Consider the following 20,248-nt stretch of genomic DNA (forward strand, 5'->3'; position numbering starts at 1 on the left):
TCCATAGCATCGCATCCAGCAGAGTCAACCATCACCCTGCTCATTCCAAGGCTTTCCTACCGGACTAATGAGGACAACCTCCCTGCATTTTTAGAAAATACAAAGGATGTATTCGTCTGGAAGACAACTGCATGACAAAACAGCAAAGCATCAACAGTGACATCTAATCAGATTTTAGTGCTGCTTTTTCCTTTCTCCGTTTCTCTCTAACATCACGCCTGACACACGAGCTCGCAAAGCCAAGGCGAGCTGTGCTGTCGGTTTGCTTGCTACCACATCGTGACTGCGTCACGCCAAACTTGCCGCAAGTCACGGCCAGCATCCCTCGAACGCAGCCAGAGTTTGAGCATCCTCCTGTTCACTACCTGCAGCGTGGGCATACAACAGGAGAAGGTGGGTGTCAGAGCGTTTACATACTGCAGATGCAGATCGGCACCTCTGCAACTTCCAGAAAGCATCTCTGGCCCATCACTGGGACACAGGCGTGTAATTTATCATAGCAAATAGCTGCTCAATGGGCAATGCTACATGACCATGACTTAAGCTGCAGTTTGGTGTATAACTCACCAGCATTTAGCAATTCGACTCCTAGCCCTGACTGCAGGTTCCTGTCTTCCATTGCCCCCTGCCTCGTGCCAGGTGAAGTGTTTAGGCAGCTGCACAGTGAACCAGATTGGTAACAGATTTGGCTGAAAAAAATATAGTTATTTCATTTTTCAGACAGCTTTATTCCTAATCCACCTGGTCCCCATGAGACCACATGAATGCTTCTGCCAGCCCAGCACTGGGAGGAGGAGGAGAGGCGGGGAGAAGGGCCAGGACACAAAGCATAACTGCTCGACTGAGCAACTCTTCAGTCAAATCATATTCCTTGTGTCTGTCCCTTAGCAAAAGCCAGGGAGTAGAGAGCAGTTAAAGTCTCACGCCCACGAGCGCTGCTGGAACCAAAGATGCAGAGAGGGCTTAAATTCTGTTAGTGGGTTACCCACGATCACGCGTGAAACCTGCAGAGCACCTTCACCTAAGTACTGCATCACCACTACACAGAACACTGTTGAAACCCTGGTTCCAAGCGAGTATTTCAGGCCCCTCCTTTTCTTTAAGCCAGTAAACTTAATGGTGATAATTGCCTGTGTGGACATGTGTGCTTGATCTAAAGACATAGGGAGGTTACTCTTCATATGCATACTTCTTACAACTGATAAAGGCAAATTTAGTATTTTGGTGGTCAGAAGCTGCCACCGCTCTCTGTATGCACGGTTTGGAAACCACTCTCCTTATTCAAATGTCTTCCAGGGACACAAAGGCCAACGCCTGCTCTGCGAACCCTGCCGCGTGGAACTGTGTCTTCAGGAGCTGCTCTTGCCCTAACATAATCCCTAAGTAGCATTAAAGGCTTATTTATACCTTAAGTAGGACAGATCGCGTCTTAATTGCCAAGGGTCCAGCTGAAAAGAGGAGGATTACGCTGCTGTGGCAGATAAACGCAGCGTGCGCGCGTTCGAGGCGGTGTATAGGTGAATCCGTGGGTGCTACCTCAACCTTCTTCCGGTGGCTACGGGGCATGCAACGACACGGGGACACATGAAATTATTTTAAGGTTAAAACAGAATATAAGCCACCCAGGTTGCTGTCTTGATGAATATATGGTTTTTACAGCCAGGCTGCCCGGGCTTACAGACTTCAGTTGTATTTCAGATCAACTCCACGTTGCTAAGCAAGAGCAGCTGCAGCACAAGCGGGTACCAGCGGAGCACAGGTACGCTTAAGGCTGGACATCTGGACCTTGGATGCTAAAAATTCTTCTAGAAAACCTGGAGGGAAAACACAGCCAAGGAGCTTAAAATAGGTCTGGACGATCACCTACCATGGACCCTGGAGAGCAAGCCTCCTCCTCTGTGCTTTTCTTCATAGACTAAAAATAAAACTGCACAGGTATTTTGTTTTTGTTACAGACCTACCTATTTCTTTTATTTTTTTTTTCTCCTTGTCTTGAGGAGTCACTCGCCATAAAATTATTTGATAAAAGGAAACTGTAAACTTCATCCTGAGAGGCAGATCACCAACAATTCCCACTGAGCTTTAACTTTTTGCTTTTAAAAATGTATTTTATGTACGCAGGCATTATGCTTCTGGCTTGCTCTCAAGCAATCCTGAATCGGTTCCCTCCCGAGCAATTTTATAGTTTAGCAGGAGTAACTAGCCAATGCAACCGTGTTAGCTGAATCCACTGAAAAGCATTAAGTAGTAAAGAAAACACTTCATATTCTGTGCCAGTTACTCTGTTTACCTCGGGGCAAGATAGGGAAACAAAACCAATCGGTACGTGGGCAGTAATAGCTGCTATCTCCACACAGATTGCCATGGTTATTTCTATAAGATGGAGGGGTTAATTTCCACAAGTATTTCTTATATGTAATTATTTAGATGCACTGGCTGACTAAGTAGTCTGCTGTTTGATGCTATACAAATGCCAAGTAGCTTGCCAGTTATTCGATACCATACATATTACACCGAAAACCACACGGAGGGGTGATTAAGCACCCTAATGTGCTAAGTGTAGGAAGATGTTTATTGTTAAAAAGTTCTCTTGCTTAATGCTTTTTCATTAAATGATTTGTTACCACTGGAACTCATCTGACATAATGCACTTTACCTCTAAATATAACCTCATTATTTACAGAATCAGGCCCAGCTTTACACCCATGTAAAGAGGCAAACACTATGGTTGTCAGTTTTTCTCACTGGCTCCCACAAGACTGCTGGAGAATCTGACCTTTAAAGCTCCATTTCAGCCAGCGCTAAGTCCTCCCTTGAAGCAGAGGGCAGCCATGGAGAGAGAGGTGCTCTCCAGGAACACGTTTCTGACACAGTACCTTTTACCACGGGCATCCGCGCGTGAGGTTTCTGCCATCAGCCTGAAAGTCCTGGAGGGTGGCAAAACGTCATCGTGTGGGACACCGTGACGTGGTTTAGTGGGGGGTTGTGTTATTTTTATATATATATATATATATATATATATATATAATGCTCTTGGTCCACTAATGGGCTATGCGATTAAAGGTTAATGGCGTTGTAAACACTGTAATTAGCTACTGCCTGGCTCACGAGACATTTCAGGGGTAGGTTTCGAGGGAAGGAGGCCCCTGTTCCCTGCCCCCCCGGGGTGATCAGTATGGCTGGCTTCTCCCACTAGTTTTAATAGCAACAATTATCCACTAATTCTTGTTGTTGGCATAGCTGCAAGAGCAGCAGCACGCAGAGCGACTCCTCCCGGCTGCCCTCCCCTCCAGAGGGTCAAACGCTGTACTGTCACACACCCACAGACAAACTTACTGTCAGCTCCAGGTTTGCTGCCTCTGCAGGGTGGGGGGGCCTCACTCCCCAATTTCCCAGCTGTTACCACTCTTCCCGTCGCGTTTGCCCCTCGCATTTCTGTCCTAGAGGATGACAGCTTTCAAAGTCTTTTCTTTTCCAGCCTAGTCCTTAAAAGCTTTGCCAGTGAGAGCCCCAGACCTCGATTTTACCCTTGTATGAGCTGGGGATGTTCCGCACAGTATTAAAGCCTGCAAGACCATTGCTGAAGTTTTGATGGCTATAAACTCAAGTGACTTGGGGTTACCGAAAGATCTCTGAAATGGGAAATTCATAATACAGACACAGCACAGCCAGGCAGCCCAACAGGAAGCCAAGCAGAAGCTCAAAAATAAAATGGCATTGCACTGCAGCACCCCCACATCCATCCTTTGGGTTACCAAAGGACAGCACCCCACAGCAAACTGCATCTGTCCTTGCTAGAACTTATCTCTGACAGCAATTTACTTTCACTGAACAGTAACCATGGAGCAAGTTCTGGTCTGTTGAGCACTTCCTAATGTGGAAGGATGAAAGGATTTTCAGGGAGGAGCTGTCAGGCGAGGAATACTGTGTTCTGCCCCCGCCTCTGCATGAGCACAACTACTGCCGTACAATACAAGCTGTGCTGCTTTTCACAGTGCCTCAGTTTCCCCACCTGCTGCTCCTCACCAGCCCCGAGGAGAAGGACTTGGGGGTATTGATTGATGAGAAGCTCAACATGAGCCGGTAATGTGCCCTTGCAGCCCAGAAAGCCAACCATGTCCCGGGCTGCATCAAAAGAGGTGTGACCAGCAGGTCGAGGGAGGTGATCCTGCCCCTCTACTCCGCTCTGGTGAGACCCCACCTGGAGTACTGCGTCCAGCTCTGGGGGCCCCAGTACAGCAGAGACACGGAGCTGCTGGAGTGAGTCCAGAGGAGGGCCACGAAGCTGATCAGAGGGCTGGAGCACCTCTCCTATGAGGACAGGCTGAGAGAGTTGGGGTTGTTCAGCCTGGAGAAGAGAAGGCTCCAGGGAGATCTAATTGCAGCTTACCAGTACCTGAAGGGACCTACAGGAAAGCTGGTGAGGGACTGTTTATCAGGGAGTGTAGTGACAGGACAAGGGGTAATGGGTTTAAGCTGAAGGAGGGTAGATTTCGATTAGATGTTAGAAAGAAATTCTTCACTGTGAGGGTGGTGAGGCACTGGAACAGGTTGCCCAGAGAAGCTGTGGATGCCCCATCCCTGGAAGTGTTTAAGGCCAGGTTGGATGGGGCTTTGGGCAGCCTGGTCTAGTGGAGGGTGTCCCTGCCCATGGCAGGGGGGTTGGAACTAGATGGTCTTTGAGGTACCTTCCAACCCAAACCATTCTACGATTCTATGATTAATTACACACGTAGTGTCACAGTTACAAATAGCACTGAGCCTCTCCAGAGCTTGGAACAGTGAGTTTACTCCTTCCCTGCCTCTATCTAGATAAGCCTTCCTGCAACTCATTTGCTTTTTCACATGTATCAAATTAGTGGCAGGCATTTCATGATCAAACCTACTCAGGTCACGCTCCCCTGAAATAATTCCCTGCTGAAAGAGCTCAGTTCAGATCAGAAATCTCCCGTCTTTGTACAGAAAGCTTCACTCTGTAGTACTGAACTGCATCCCAAAGCTTTTGCAATGGCTGTTTGTGACCAACAGTTCATTGATTCCACATCAGACCGTAACAGTCCAGCAACAGGAAGGCAAGTGAGCGTGTAAAAATCAATGTGATCAGGAGTGAATCCAAAGAATTGCAAGTACACATTTCTGTAAGAAAACCCTAACCCAACCAAAAAAACAATTCTCAGGTTCAGGTGGACTGACCTCACATGCTGCACAGCAAGAGCTAGCACATACAAGGGTCTAGATTCAAGGAAGGGGCTCTGGCCAGCACAAACTAGATCTCTGCTTCAAGGAAACATTTCACAACTGTAAGCAGCCATTTCCAAAGATACTTATGTCCACACTGAATGGTTCATGTAATAGAACTTAATCTTAAATTTCATATTTACTTGAACATACAGAGACATGGAAAGTAAGGATTGCCTTCAATTCCAGAGTTAGAAGAACCACTAGAAAACTAATTTTCAAGTACTAACTTCTAAACACCATCTAAACCAAGTTTTGTTTCAGAAGCGCCTGGCATTCCAGGATCCCGTTATCAGGGTGCAAGCGTTGCTTGGTGACAGGCGAAGAAAGCATCGCGTGCAGCCAATACCAGCCTTTCCATTTTGAACTTACTGAATCCACTGAACTGTGTGGGCTTTTCAGGCGCCGTCTCTCACATTACATATCTCTGTAAAATAGTTTCAGGCACCCGGCTTGTCTATATTGGTCAACAAGAGAAAAACATAATCCCACATTCAGCAAGTCTTCACATAGCGCAGTCAAATCCCCCTGCCCTCGTCACTCGAACAGTGGAGAGACAACTGTCACGCATACCCACTCCTCTCCGCCTCGAGGATAATTAAAGCAAGTGTCTGGCCTTCATTAGATGATGCACTCTCTCACAGATCTCATGCTTTTCGCTCTGCTGTGCTCTTTAGGGGTCTCTAGTACCAAGGGGGACTTCTGTCCACTCAGAACAAAACCAGTTGGCATTGCAAAGACAGATCTTCCAAATATTTGAGTACTGAAGGCTGAATAGAAAGACAGGTGTACAACATCTGTAAGTCACTGATAATACAATAGTCATCTTGTACATTTTTCTCCTTTAATTTCATCTAAAGGCTTTTATTTAATGCAGTTCAAAGCACAGGAGCTACTAAGGCTGTATTAGAAGTTATATCTACAAGAGAAAACTCTTCATTCAGTTTTGTTTCAAGTAGCACTTGAAATACAGTAACAGCATATAAAAAAAGTTGCTGCAATTACTCACACACTTGGATCTCTGTGGTTTTCCCCTCTAATAAGTTGAGTGGGAAGTTAAATGCAGTAATTTTAATCTCTGAAGCAACAGTAGGGAATTTGCTAAATGTTTTTAAGGTGAGGATGAGTAGGAACAAAGAGATGAATGTAAAACATATTTCACCATTTTAAAATTTGTCACCTAGTACAATTAAAAAAAGTTCCCATGACTAAAAGTAGAGACTGATAAGTTGTAAATCAATCACGTTGTTGGTGTTAGCAGACTACTTCCTACAACTATATCCTATGAAATTAAGTGTAGATTTAGGAGAGCTGGAAAAAGTATTTTGGTTTGATTTCACACATTCTCTGCTCCTCAAACTGAAACATTATTAAATAAACTAGAAAAAAAAACCCCGCACCTGCTTTACATACCCAGGCCAAAATCCTTATTGCACTGTTAAACTTTCGGTGTGTTTATGAACTGAAGACGACCATTAGATAAAGGATAAAAAAAAAAAAAAAAAAAAAGAGTTCATTCTCCAGTTTCTCCTAAAAACCCAAATTAAATACTGTAGATTATTTGTCCAAGCTTAAGCAGACATCCACCTTCTTGCAAGTGAGTAACCTGCCAAAACAAAAACAATATTCACAAAATGGATTTGATGGAGATGGTGTTAATAAGTTTCCTTACAAAAATACTGGGAAATATCTTTTCATTAATGCAATCAGACTTTAGCATGTATGCATTTACTTCAAAGTTTCCAACTAACTTCAAAACGTAGGGTATTTATTAAACTACATGTTCACCCCACAAAAAATTAGCTAGAATACATGTGAGGAGAGGTGTGTTTTCACCAGTTTCTTTTTTAAAAAAAAAGACAATTCAGATTTTTTTCAAGGAGAAATTAATACTCTTGCAAGGAATATAACATACCCAAACATTTTTGTGTAACCTAAGTTCTGGACACTAACTCCTGAAAGTAGTGTTTTATCTCACAAGACACAGAATTTTCATTCTAGGAATTTCTGTCCAATTTCTTTCACGTAAAGCTTTGCAGCTCTTTGAAAGTGATAAAAGCAAATTCTGTTTGGTCATTTTCTGACATAACTTTGCATAGAAGTTCTCTGAAAAATACTTGTTTGAAAACATCCCATAACTACCCAACAGACTCCAGAAGCCACCTGGAAGAGGCCAGAAAAATCAGTATTTTTGTATTTACAGAGCAGATGAACTTCCAAGATCATCACGAGGGAGCTCATGAATTGGATTGTTTCCACCTTTCTAAAGGTCAAAGCCAGGGTCCTGACAACACCAAACACTATTACAACATAGCTTCAACTTTCCCAAAACTCACCTTAAATTCCCAAAGTCTAAGAAAGCAGAAACCCAGGGTAACAGTCATTCCCAGAACAGACTTGACACCAGGTAAGAAAGTTATTTTCAAGAACACCGTTTCAATTAGTTGTCACAAGTCTTCAGAATGCATCCTCCTGCTACAGAGTGTTTTGCTTCTTTCATTAGCAAGGGCAACTGCTTTCCCAGAAAGATTACCAAACTGATGGAGAATAGAGGTTGTTTTCATTTTTTTTCCCTCTAGAAGCCCATCCCCATGACTTGAATCCTTATCAGTCTTTGGTAAGTTTTAAAAGCAGGTACCAAGCAATCATTAGTTGGTGTTAATTCACAGTCACTAATTGCAGTAACAGCACAGCAAAGCTTTTTCTGTTGGAATTTCCCAGTCAAGCAGCATATAGACAAATAAAGACAGCCAAGGACAGAAGCTAGAAGTACACATCAATGGAGAAGGAAGTTCTCAATGATCCAAATCAGTCTTTAAATCCAGGCATCACAGCAAAGGAGAGCTTTAAGAAGGCTTTTGAAGGAAAAATAAGGTATTTGGGGGAACACGACCATTCAGATGTAAAAAGGGCAAAGCACAGCAGCACCAATTAAGCATGTAATAAAGTGACTGACAGAAGGGAGAGATGAGCTCAACCAGGGAGCTAAACACAAAAAGGAGGCACAGTAACCCTAAATTGCAAAAGCTACTTGTCTTTTGATCAACAGAGCAGCAGCTAGGTGGGAATATAAGATGGTAAAAGCAACATATAGCTAAGTCAGATCTGCACAGCAACAGTCCAAATAAAGACGAGCAGGACGAGATCAGATGGGCACACTGAGAAAAGGGTTACAAAGACATCTAAGACCCCAGGTGGAGTTTCAACTGCATAAACTGCACACTTACCTGGATTATACTGCAAGAGTTCAGTGACTTGGGTACTCTCTTGTGGTTTTGTCAAATTGCCTTCATCTCTGGGAGCATCTCATGCAGTTGCTCACCCGCACCAGTAGAGCAGCCTCTCTCCAATTGTATTTTATAGCTAAAAATACCTATAAAGAGCTAAAAGCAACGTGCCTTCAGTAGACAATCCTTAAATCTAAAATTTGCTTTTTAGCCCAGAACAACTCAAATTAGTTAATAGATTAAAAACTGCTTGGCACTGTGGCTTTTTTGCCAGAATAGACCCAATACCTAACATCAGGCAGCATTGCTTTTTGCTTCATCTTCCAGAAGTAAAAATTGCCCACTGAAGCTTGGTTCAATGCTAACCTCAAGTTCTTATTGATTTTGATTTCCACCACAAACCTTTTTTTAAAGTGCCAAAGAAAAATGACTGGTTTTCTGGAGCTAATTTTGCTTTTTAAGATTTAAGCCAGTGATTATGGCTGACAGTATGAGAAAGCTCACAGATGAAGTGGCTGACTTAACTCCACTTTATACATGATACCAAGAAGCTACCTAACCACTAACAGCTAAGCCTGCGATGTGTTAAAAGAATTGACATCTTAACCTATTTTGAGTTTTGAGTGTACAGCTTTGTTTTTTCTTTCTTTTTTACTCCTTCACCTAAATAACAACAGCAGTTCACATAAGGGGCATGAACAATATGGATATTTTGGCCAAGTCCTGCAAAGGTCTGCATACAGGCTCAAATAAGCACATGAAGATCCATTCTACCAAGAAGAGACTTTCACTGTAGTTAAGCTCTTGCACAAACCTTCTGAGAAGATCAGGATCACATCCACTTGTATTTGCATCCATTTCTTTATTCCCTATTCCATTTAACATGTTAATGAGGATCAGTTAAAGCAAATCTTTATTTTGCTCAAGATTATCAGAGAGCAGATTTGAGAACTGACACAGACTACTTTGTTACAGAAGTAGTCATAAAAATAAAAAGAAAAGAATCAAGCTGAATTTGACATTTCAGAAAGACCTGAGGTGGAAGAGACACTCCCCACTCTCAGCATTCTACAGAAATATCTTTAAATTATATTGCCACCTGATAACTAATAAAGAGAAGGTAAATTTAAAACAAATGTTAAAAGTGACAGGTTATGGCATATAGTAAAATACGTGAACAAATGTTATCAAACATCTCCGACTTCTCACACTAAGAATACACAGTCAAAAATCGTTGTTCCCCCCCACCAGGCTGCTGAAATCTGAACAATATTTTGATTAAACTAAAAACTTGATTAGAATTTGGAAAGTAGTGCTAATTTAGAGGGAAAAAAAAAAAGAGGTCTTGATTTACATTTTGTTGTAGCCATGCAGGCAATGTCCTTCTCTTTGAAGAACCTGTGTGCCTGCTTCACTTCTATACAATAAAAGCGTAAACCCCTTTATTTCAGGGAGACTATCCACATGATGCAAAAAGCTACACAGAGAAGTGTTCATAGGACTGGAGCCTATGGAGTACAAGAGCTCTCACCAATGGAACACGGTATTAAAATTGCAGTTCATGAGGAAAGCATGCAGGGGTTATGCTGTACCAAGCAGGTCCAACAAAAAGAATTGAAAGAACAGCTTAAGAGACTCGAAAGTCTACAGGTTGTTCATAAATACACCCATTCCACAGTAACACTAAGTATTCAGACAGGTTACTACCATGCAGTATCAATAACATGAAGGACTTAGTCCTCCTTCCCCCCCCACCTCCAGCTAAAAAAACTTCATTAATAAATTAAAAAAAAAAAAAAATCAGTGAAAGTTTTAACATGAGAGTGTTAACATTAGAGAATTTTCTATCCAAAACACTGTACAAAAGTAAAACTTTATAGGTCCAGCCTCAGATCTTTAAGAAATTTCAAGAAAGGAGTTGACTACAAAGTCAAGTTTAAGCTGAATTTTTAGACTTTAAATGAATGCTTTCCTGCAGCTGGAATAAGATTCATTCCAGCTGAACTTGGGATGGATTTGCCCTCAGAGCTCTACATGTTGTTTGTGCTCTTCCATCTCCCACAGAGAAGCCCACTTTGAGACTTCTGGCTTACTGAGAAAGACAGCCATGGTTCCTATAGAACAAACAACTCCATCACTAAGAGCCACCTCTTCAATCCTATTTGATTATCTTTTTACATGGAACACTTGCATCTTCTTGATAAATCCTTCTCAAGAAAATATAAAGCATTATCACACTGTTTTAGCAATCCTTTATTGAAGATAACAAGTTGGTTATGTTCACTGTATTGTATGAAACATCACAATATCATACTGGGAAGGTACTATCAGTACAGGGTTGGACCAGAGCGGACAGTCTGAACAATAAACCATTTTGCATTCTTCATTCCCTATCTTTTAACAACCCCAAAAAAACCAGTAAAGGGACAAATACCTGTTAACATCATCATTTAGAACACTTTAACTTACAAGGCTAAAATCTAATGAATAAATAAAATATACTGTGGCAATAATCTCTAGACCAAAAAAAATAATAAATCAGATACACAGTGAATCAAAATGATTGGGAAAGGTGGCCTTCGGCACCAGTATGAAAGAGCGTGTGGTTTTTTTACAGACTCACCATGGGGATAAAGTTACAGAAAAATACCATGAATTCCATTTGACACAAAACCAGTTGATGACTGTCATTAGCTTAAAACTACACACAGGGCAATCACATCCTCGCTGAAACACAGTTTAAACAAATAGGAAAATGTTTACAAGGCATCCACAGCATGTAAATCATGTACAGATGGATACATTCATTGTTTCCCCTCCCCAATAGCTTTTATTTTAGATAAATACTTTACTCTTCCCCATTTTCAGCATTTACTGGACTCATTACATGCACAACTCAAAGAAGTCAGAAAAAAAGTCAAGGTTATTGCAAAAATAGAATTAAACTAAGAATCTTCAAGTACCTTACATGACAGCCACTCTGTACCATGCCCATTGCTTATAAAATGAAAGGTCATTGAACCCATGAAAATATCTCTAATATTTTCTTAATTTAAAATAGATAATTTTAAGTGTATTTATAGTAATCTCAAAGTGATAATTTGAAATTTGAAAATAATGCAAACAATTAAAAATTATACCCATATTACACAAGACTTCTGTCTGTATCTTAAGCTGAAAAAATCAAAAACTATAGAAAACCACATATAGAACAAAAAATAATCACAATTTACATTATAATAAAGGCAAATTTTCAGCATTTTTTAAAAAAACCTGCAGCTGTGAGAGATGTCAAAGCAAGTACTACTAACTATAAATTCATCAGTTTGGTTTTAAAAGATTTTTCTCTAGCAAGAGTTTAAGGGTGTGTTGTACACATGTGTAAAATTCTTACTGTTTTTAGATGCCTAGAATCTTCATATATTATTGCCAAATACACGTATCTTCAAGCAAGCAGTAGGCAACATATCACAATTTGGACACCGCAGGGAAACCTAACGGTCTGGTAATACAGGTAAAACTGGAAAATTAAAAACAAAAAAAAATTACACATCTGATAGCGTATTGCCCAATTGAAATTACTTCCAAGCCACAGAGCTGCAAAGCCTTCCAACTCGGTAAAGTGAAATAAGTAACGTCTCAAACAATGACTTGTACTCTCATGCTTGTGTGTTCCACATTTCATTTAGCCATAGTGTATCTTCAGAGCACACCTACAATCCCACGCACCTCAGGTACGTACACCGATTTGCTGAGAGAATCATTCCTTCCTTCCTTCTTAGGGCCACAGTTCTTTACAGATGTAATCAGTATGCCTGAGGCTGGTAAAAATACTGTAGTACAGGCAATGCTAAGAGTGGCAATATCAGAGAACACAAAAATGAACAAATGATGGAAAATTCTAATATCTTTCTGCCCATTTCACAAAATGTTGGAAATCCACCAGAATTTTTCCCTTGTATTGAAGAAAACAGATTTAAAAGTTTTGTGGTTTTTTTTTTCCCCCTTTCAGAATCAAAAGCATTTTAGTAGATTTGTAAGGCTACCACGGATCTTCTAGATCTCCAGCACCCTACAGGGAAAGAAGAGGAGAAATATTACTACTCACCAATACAAATGAAAACATTTTGTTGCACTTTGGATTTCAGTGGCATAATTAAGCAGAATACTAGTGCAAGACAGATGACATTTTCCTTTTTCTTCCCCCATACCTGCTCACTTCCACACACAAACATTCTCTGTTCTTCAGCTTCATGAAGGAATTTACTTTTACAAAACATGAACCCAGTAAAGCTATTATAGCATAAAGACTTAAAACCAAATATTATCTAAAATTGCACTAAGTCATAGCTATCAATAGATACTACGTCTATGGACTACAGAAAAAAAAAAAATCTATAAAATACTAAGGAACTCAGCTCTTCAGGTATTCCTGGTCCACAAGAAACTCCCGCAGGCTCTTTTTCATTAAGGCAGTGAAATTTATACCTATTTTTGAACAATGATATTTTTGTGCAAGTGTTATATTATGAATTGACCACTGACAGAAGAATTCCAGATTTAACTTATTAGCAGATTAGTTACGACCACTGTAAATTCCCAGTATTATCACTGATCTACCCAAATGCACGTACACATACATATCATACACCAGAAGACACGGAAAAGATTGGATAGAAGGTAAACTTAGGTAGAAGAGCCGGGTTTTCATTTATATGGCTGTTTAACTTGAGCCTGAGAAATGTTGCCAAATACAGGATTATGATGAATGTGCCAAACCCAAAATTACTCAAATATTTGTAGAAATTAATGAACATCATGATGAATTAATATCAGAAGCTCTGAAAAGTTTCAAGTCATGTCAGAATGATAACATTTCAAAGGATGTTTATTACTTGCTTAAAAGAGTCCATATGCATACAGATATTATTCCACAGCATATTCTTTATTTTGACTTAAACACAAATTCTTAGAACTTGACACTAGGTACTAAATCTAAGTACATTTTCATTTCTGGATATATGTTATGCTACAACCTGGGAAGTAATAATACAGTCATCTAGAAAACAGATATTTATGATGAACAGTGGATACAATCTAAATTGGAAAAAAGTCAAACACATTTCATGAAGAATAAGTGACAACCTAAAATGTAATAGCTTTTGTAATTTAGTTTGTAATATAAACTATACACAATTCAAATACAAACATGCAGTATATGATGCTGGGGAAAAAGTGAAGAATTTGTATAATTCAATTAATTTGCACAAAAGATACGATTAAAATGTGAATTACTTTACAATTAGCAAACATATACCATCAAAATTATTATTTAAGAATCCACTTAAAAGAAAAGGTTAAAATTTATTTTTGCATTAACATGTCAGATTCCTGTTGTTGGTGTCACAGGATTTAAAAAAAAGAATCAAAATCCCAAATGAGAAGTTAACTGCTTGCTACACAACATAAGATGCAATTACTATAACGTACTATAGTAGTTGAACTTCTAAGGAAAAAAAAGCTTTGTATAAACAATCTGTACAAATAACTAAAGTAAAAACAAACAGATTTCTAGGATAGATGTGACAAATGTTGAGATATAAACAAAGGAAAAGACGCCAAGTGAAGCGAAGCATTAAATCCGCTATGTAAAACATTATGTCTGTTTATCGCTCATCTCATTCATCCCTCAATCTTCGTTTGAGCTCTGTATTTCAGCAAGGTGATTCCCAGATTCTGTGTGGGTGCCTGGTACGGGGTCACTGGGTCCAGCATGAGTATCTGAAGTAGATGCTGCAGCTGATTCAGCAGTGCACTCTTCTCCCTGCATCTTAGCTAGCCTGTAACTACTCAGCATCTCTTCCAGAAGGTGGCGGTAGTTCCCCCTATGATTAATTCTCATTTGCCTGAGCGCTTCCACCAATTTTCCCTGTGTTCCACTTTCCTCCGCTTCGCCAGGGTCCTTTTTTTAAGATTCAAGACCCCAAAAAAATCAGGAGTTAAACTAGGATATTTTCTAACGACATTTAAAAAAAAAAGAAAAAGAAACAACACATTTTTTCTGAATGAAAAACATCAGCTTTGCTCTGTTTGAATCTAACCCACCTTATTAGCAACACACATCTTAGACAAACATGGCTGATACTGTCCTATTTTATGCAACATAATAATTTAACAAATAACACCTATTGCAACAGCATTTTTAATAATTTCAATTTATTTTGAGCCAGACAGTTTCAACATGGTACCTCCTCCAATTAACTCCACCTTGGTTCAAATTGGCTTTTGATGAATATAGTCGATATTCCCCCACAACCGTGGTCAGTTGTCAATGACAAATATGCAAAAACGTAAGCTTCTTTAGCCATCAGGTCAATATCTTTAATTGTGAATTTCTGCACAGCCAATAGCAACAAAGTCCCATGAAAAACTTACTAAAGAGAACAGATAACTAGTACTAGCAGTTTAGTTGAAGCATCACATCAAAATAAGCACTCAAATGTTTTAGGAAACAATCCCTCTACATTAAAGACTAATCTTTGCATGCATGATGCTGCCATGAAAGAAATGTGCAGCTACCTATCAGCACCAGGAGCGGTGGTGGCTGAACAACAGAAGACACTATTTTTGGCAGATGTGCATATTGGCTAGAAAAATTAACAGGTATAACACCTAATTCAAATTAAAATCTAGCAACCTACAGCACAAAACCTGAGTAGTAAGCACTGATCAAGGAATGGAGGTCTCATCTGCAAGCCACCTATCTGGCTACATGCATTCAGTTGAGAAAAATTGGGTGTTTTTTTTGTGACAGACTTGCACACCTATTACAGTGCTGAGACTGATACTAGATATTTTAACTTTCTAAGTGCTAAAGCAGTACTGTTGCTTTAAGGGAATAGCACATTTTAAATTATTAATATCTAGCAAGTTATCAAGCTAGACAAATGGAACTGAATCTCTGGAAGCTGGCAGGTTTTGCAATACATTAGAGGCAAAATCCAGACTGCCTTTTTCTCATGCTGACTTCATTTTATTGTCATCTAGTCCAAAAGCTTCATAAACTACAAGTATTGCAGTCACTCATTTACAAGCTTAATAGCAGCATTAAGACAATATCTTGGGTTCAGTAGGGTTTTGGATGCTGTAATATTCCTGGAATAGAAGCTCCAAGACTCATTAGTATAGTCTAAGTCAAAAAGGGGACAATTTTAGCACAAAAATGAATGTTAGTGCATATAATGCTATCCCTCTAAGCTTAATTTGTTGCATAGAGACATACTTCCACTGTGGTTTGCTGGTCTTAGTTTGAGATGTTTTGACTCCCATGTACTAGCATTTTCATATTCAGATAGCTCTTCAAGAGCCCAGTGAGGAGAAGCAAGTTAAAGGAGGCAGTTTTAATGATGAAGCGGGACTGTGCTCATGAGGCATTAAAAAAAAGTCAGGGAAAACTCAGGGCATCAAGATGAGGCTACAGATGTATCCTATTTCTTAGGCTTTGACAAAAAATACTATCTGTATTTATCTAGCTAATATTAAACAAGGCAGCACAACTGAAGAATTCCAGTTTCTTAAAGTTCAGAGAACATCTAAATTCCATAGTTCCTCCAGCCCATTAGTGTTGCTCTGAGGTTGACATTAGCAAATATACACCCTGAATCTCCACATTTCACAATATTCAAGTCTTCAAAAATTCTTTTGGCAGGTTGAAGTGAATACTTTTGCTCCCATGCCACACTGAAGACTAAAAGCAATAAGCAATATAATAGCAGTTCTGAGACCCCTAAACAATTCAAATGCTAGCAGGAGTTGAAGCAACAGTGCTGTCAGTGTTTGGTATTCAAACTCACATCCTGCTTTGCACCCAGTTTGATGGCAGGCTATTTTGTGTATCCCTCATCTCCCTCAGTGCTAGCAGACAAGAAACCCCACAAACAGTAGGACAGAAACTGCCTCTTCTATATACTATACACTATAATACAGATTTCTCTCTAATGATGCGTGACTAGAACAGGTGCCTGAAAATGGTCATTATTGCGCAAGTTAGCATTTGGCTTCCTTCATGTTCTAATTCAACTTAGTGTTACTGACCAAAAAACAAGAATACATTTTTGCTAGCTATATTTAACATAAGCATTCACAATTTTTACGCAAGTTCTGCTCTGTTAAATTATGTATATAAAAAGGGCTACTACAGGATTTACAGTGTTTAAGGGTGTAAGAGTTTTGTCCATTTACATTGTTAAAATTATCTGTGGCAGCCCTTAATGACATATGATTTGATACAGCAAAGTGCCACAGTATAACATTAGTAAAAGCAAGAGAGAAGCATGATTGGTTTCAAGCAAGATACTCAAATGCAGCTTCAAACAAATACCACTGAAACTATTAACACAGCCACTGTAATTTTAACATTGTTCCTTATGTTTAAGTATACACCCAAGTAGCCTAATTGGATAGTAGCCTCGTACTCGTAGGAGCACATTAAAAAATAGTCGAAGAAACAGAGCCATTAGAGAAAGAGTAATACTTTAACATGGTAAATAGAACACTGACTTGGTGGTATTGTGACATTACAGTGGTAACAATTATTTAGCTATGAAGAAGTTCTTTTAAAATCCCTTTAAAGATCTGAAACTACCAAGTCCCAGCAGACAACAGATTTCTATGATTTCACTCACACCTTTAAAGGCACAAGCCACCACATTTATAGCAAAAGTCCCTCTGCTGAAACACTGGCAAAGTTGCTCTTTGTGAGCCCAACGCAGGGCTCTCTCCAGCCCTGGATTTACAAAATACTTGCACTCTGCTGAGATTCCTAAAAAACCAACTTATGACTGCTATACCCTGAAGCCACACTAGTGATCTCTGAATACTGCTGTAGTAAGAATTCTTTCACTCCTCAGTTTCTCACTCTACACAACATATCCTTACTTAGGCTATATGTTAAAGATTCTCAGAAGATGCACGTGTGAAGAACTGGAAGAAGTTATTCCACAATCACTAGCTCAGATGACAAAAAAAATTCTAAACACAACACTAACTGGAATCTGTGCAGTGCTGAATAAAAATGAAGTTAATCTAGAAAAAGATACCACCTTGGTTTTGATTTACATACTTTCTAAGAATTTATTTGCAAAGCTATTATGATCCAGTTCACAGTAAGCCAGGGGAGCTAAAGTTGTTCAATGCTAAAAAGTATAGTCTTGAGAAGGAAGTCATGCTCTCAAGTGCAAAAGTTAATCTGGTTGGTTTTGGTTGTTTTTGTGGAGGTTTTGTGTTTTTAATTTTTTTACTCATTATTAGTATTTTTACACTAATTAATTACATTTTTTTTGTCAAGGTAGAAAAATGGTTCTAGCCTTATATAAAATCATCAGACAAAGATGACTGTCACAGGCAGACTGTCTAGTTAGTACCAGCAGCATTCGGCACTACACCCACGCGCTAACAGCCACGTGTTCACTGTTAGCTACACACAGGGAAAGATTCTCAAGTGCAAGTCAGTGCACCTTCAATGCTCTGCAGACTCAGCATTTATGCCTGCAGCTCGTAATTTTTAGTATGAAGACCCACTCTTGCTTCATACTAGTTTGCAACAGGGGCATTATTAGTTAGATTTTGGTTTCCCTTGGAAATATCATCATTGGGATGTACTGTATGTTTCCTTTGTACCTGTGCTTCCTGTTTTAATGCGAGATGTTTAGCAACATTATCACAGTGTGTAGACATTGTGGAGAGTCTGATGTTGAGTAATTGAACAGCTTCCTTCCCTTTTCCCCACTCATGCACTAAAGTATTCAGTTCAAAAGACTAAGATCACCATATACCTGGCACTGAGTAAGGCTAGCAAGGAAGTAATGTTTTCATCACCTCAGAGATGAGGCCCACTACATTCATCCACTTCAAGGACAGTAAGACAACAATTCCTGCTTGCTAGGAAAATGCAAACAGGAATCACATCTATAGTGCATCCTCCTCTCAAACTGTTTTGCATCAGAATCACTTCGGATGGAAAGAAAAGGTACTGACTGGCAAGTGACATCTTACCACACAATCAAACTACAATTTAATCCGGTGTATCTAAATCACATCATTATCGAGATTTGCACTAAATGCCAACAGAAGGTAAAGCTTACAAGGTAGACTTGAGCGCACTGCTCACGCTTCATATTAAAGAAGCCAAATTAAAAGGACTCAAAACAACTGCCCAGGGATTCTAGTGGCAATAAAGGGTCAAAGCTATTAATCGTAAGAAGGGCTATATTCTTTTATAAATAACTTGTTTATTTAATTCAGTTACCTTGTTTTATTAAATTATAATGGATGACGTACAAGATTTTCACAGAAGTAGCCAATACACAAAAGAATGCTGTACTGTATGTCAGGACTTTCAGCAAGCTTGCATGGCAACTGAAAAGTAAATTTGGGCTTAGGAAAGACGGATCACAAATGCAACTATGGCATCTGATATTTCTAGAAAGTTACCACTGACAAACTTTTTTTTCTTAAAAAGACCAACCAACTTATAAAACCTATGCCATAATCTTCAAATAAACCACTTTCACCAATAACTTTACCCCAAAAGCAGGAACAAAATTATGGCTAAATATGAAAAACAGTAGCAGGCTGACAGAGGTGCAGAGTTTCCTGAAGGACTAAAGAAGCTGAAAAGAGGAAAGTTTTGTCTAGCTTGTTTTGGGGTATTATTGCACAATTTGTTGAAAGTTAAATGAAAAGTGTATATTGTATTATTGTTGAACTAAAAAGAGGAACAAATCCTAAACAATAAAAAAGTTAGATATTTCTTCTCTATTTGTACTCTAATAGAATAGTGGCCTCTTCCACCTACACAAGCTTTCTAACTTAAAAGAATAAACCAAATATAGGCAGCCAAGAGAAGATAGTGGAAGAAACACAGTAATAATTGTGGTGAGACTGCATCCTCACAATTTCAAGGCACACAATTGGTCATTTCAAAGTATTTAAAAGCTGACATCTCCCCAACACCAGTCATTGTAATGACTACCTGGCTGAGGACCTTGTAGCCATCTCGGAAGAGAAAAAACATGACAAAGGATTTATTAGAAGATGAATGGTACCTTTACAGATTAGTTCACATAAACTACAGGAAATGACAACATGCGTACAAGCAATGATTTTTTTTTTAACTGCCAACTGATATGAACACCAGTTATTACTCTTTATACGAAAATGAAGAAGAACCTAATAAGCAGGTTTAAAGTTACAGTAAACCATATTTCAACACACTATTTAAAATTCAACATTTAGAAACTGGGCAGAATAATGTAAGCCATTTTAGAAATCAGAACTGAAGTAAACTAAAATCACTTTACACTTTCCTCAGACTACTGCACATGGGATATTTAAAGACAGTGTAAACTCTAAAAAATATTAGTCTCATCAGCTTTTACATTCAGTGTACCAAGGTCTTTCACACTTGTGTGTTTGCCCCCTGTTCTACTAGATCTCAACAGCAGACATAATAGCTAGTCAAGTAATGAATATGCTGACCATAATTTTTTTACACTAATAAACTATAATTTAGAAAAACCTTGCATTGTTGACTCACAGTTTTGACCAAAAAAGCAGTAGTCAATTAAATGTTTAAGCAGTCTTTCAGAATTGGGTATTAGTTTGCTGTCTTTTTTGTGGATGAAGTTCTGCATTAGATCCATCCAAAACAAGGTCAAAATGAACAGTAAGCTACAATAAATATTTTGTGTTTCTAATACTTTATTGACAGTGATGTAAACTTT

General features: G+C 39.1%; 1 protein-coding gene across 4 annotated transcripts in view; it reads right to left on the bottom strand.

The window, feature by feature from the left end:
* Window positions 1–10,700: 10,700 nt before the first annotated feature.
* The window catches only part of PPM1B (protein phosphatase, Mg2+/Mn2+ dependent 1B), a 63,807-nt gene continuing 54,259 nt past the window's right edge, over window positions 10,701–20,248 (bottom strand). For 2 of the 4 annotated variants that reach the window (XM_054820759.1, XM_054820761.1), the window contains one exon: window positions 10,701–12,537. In XM_054820759.1, coding sequence (XP_054676734.1) covers window positions 12,508–12,537 — 30 coding nt within the window. In that variant the 3' untranslated portion in view covers window positions 10,701–12,507. The other 2 variants (XM_054820758.1, XM_054820760.1) reach the window with 2 other exon arrangements.

The sequence above is a fragment of the Grus americana genome, chromosome 3 (assembly GCF_028858705.1).
Source record: "Grus americana isolate bGruAme1 chromosome 3, bGruAme1.mat, whole genome shotgun sequence".
NCBI lineage: Eukaryota > Metazoa > Chordata > Aves > Gruiformes > Gruidae > Grus > Grus americana.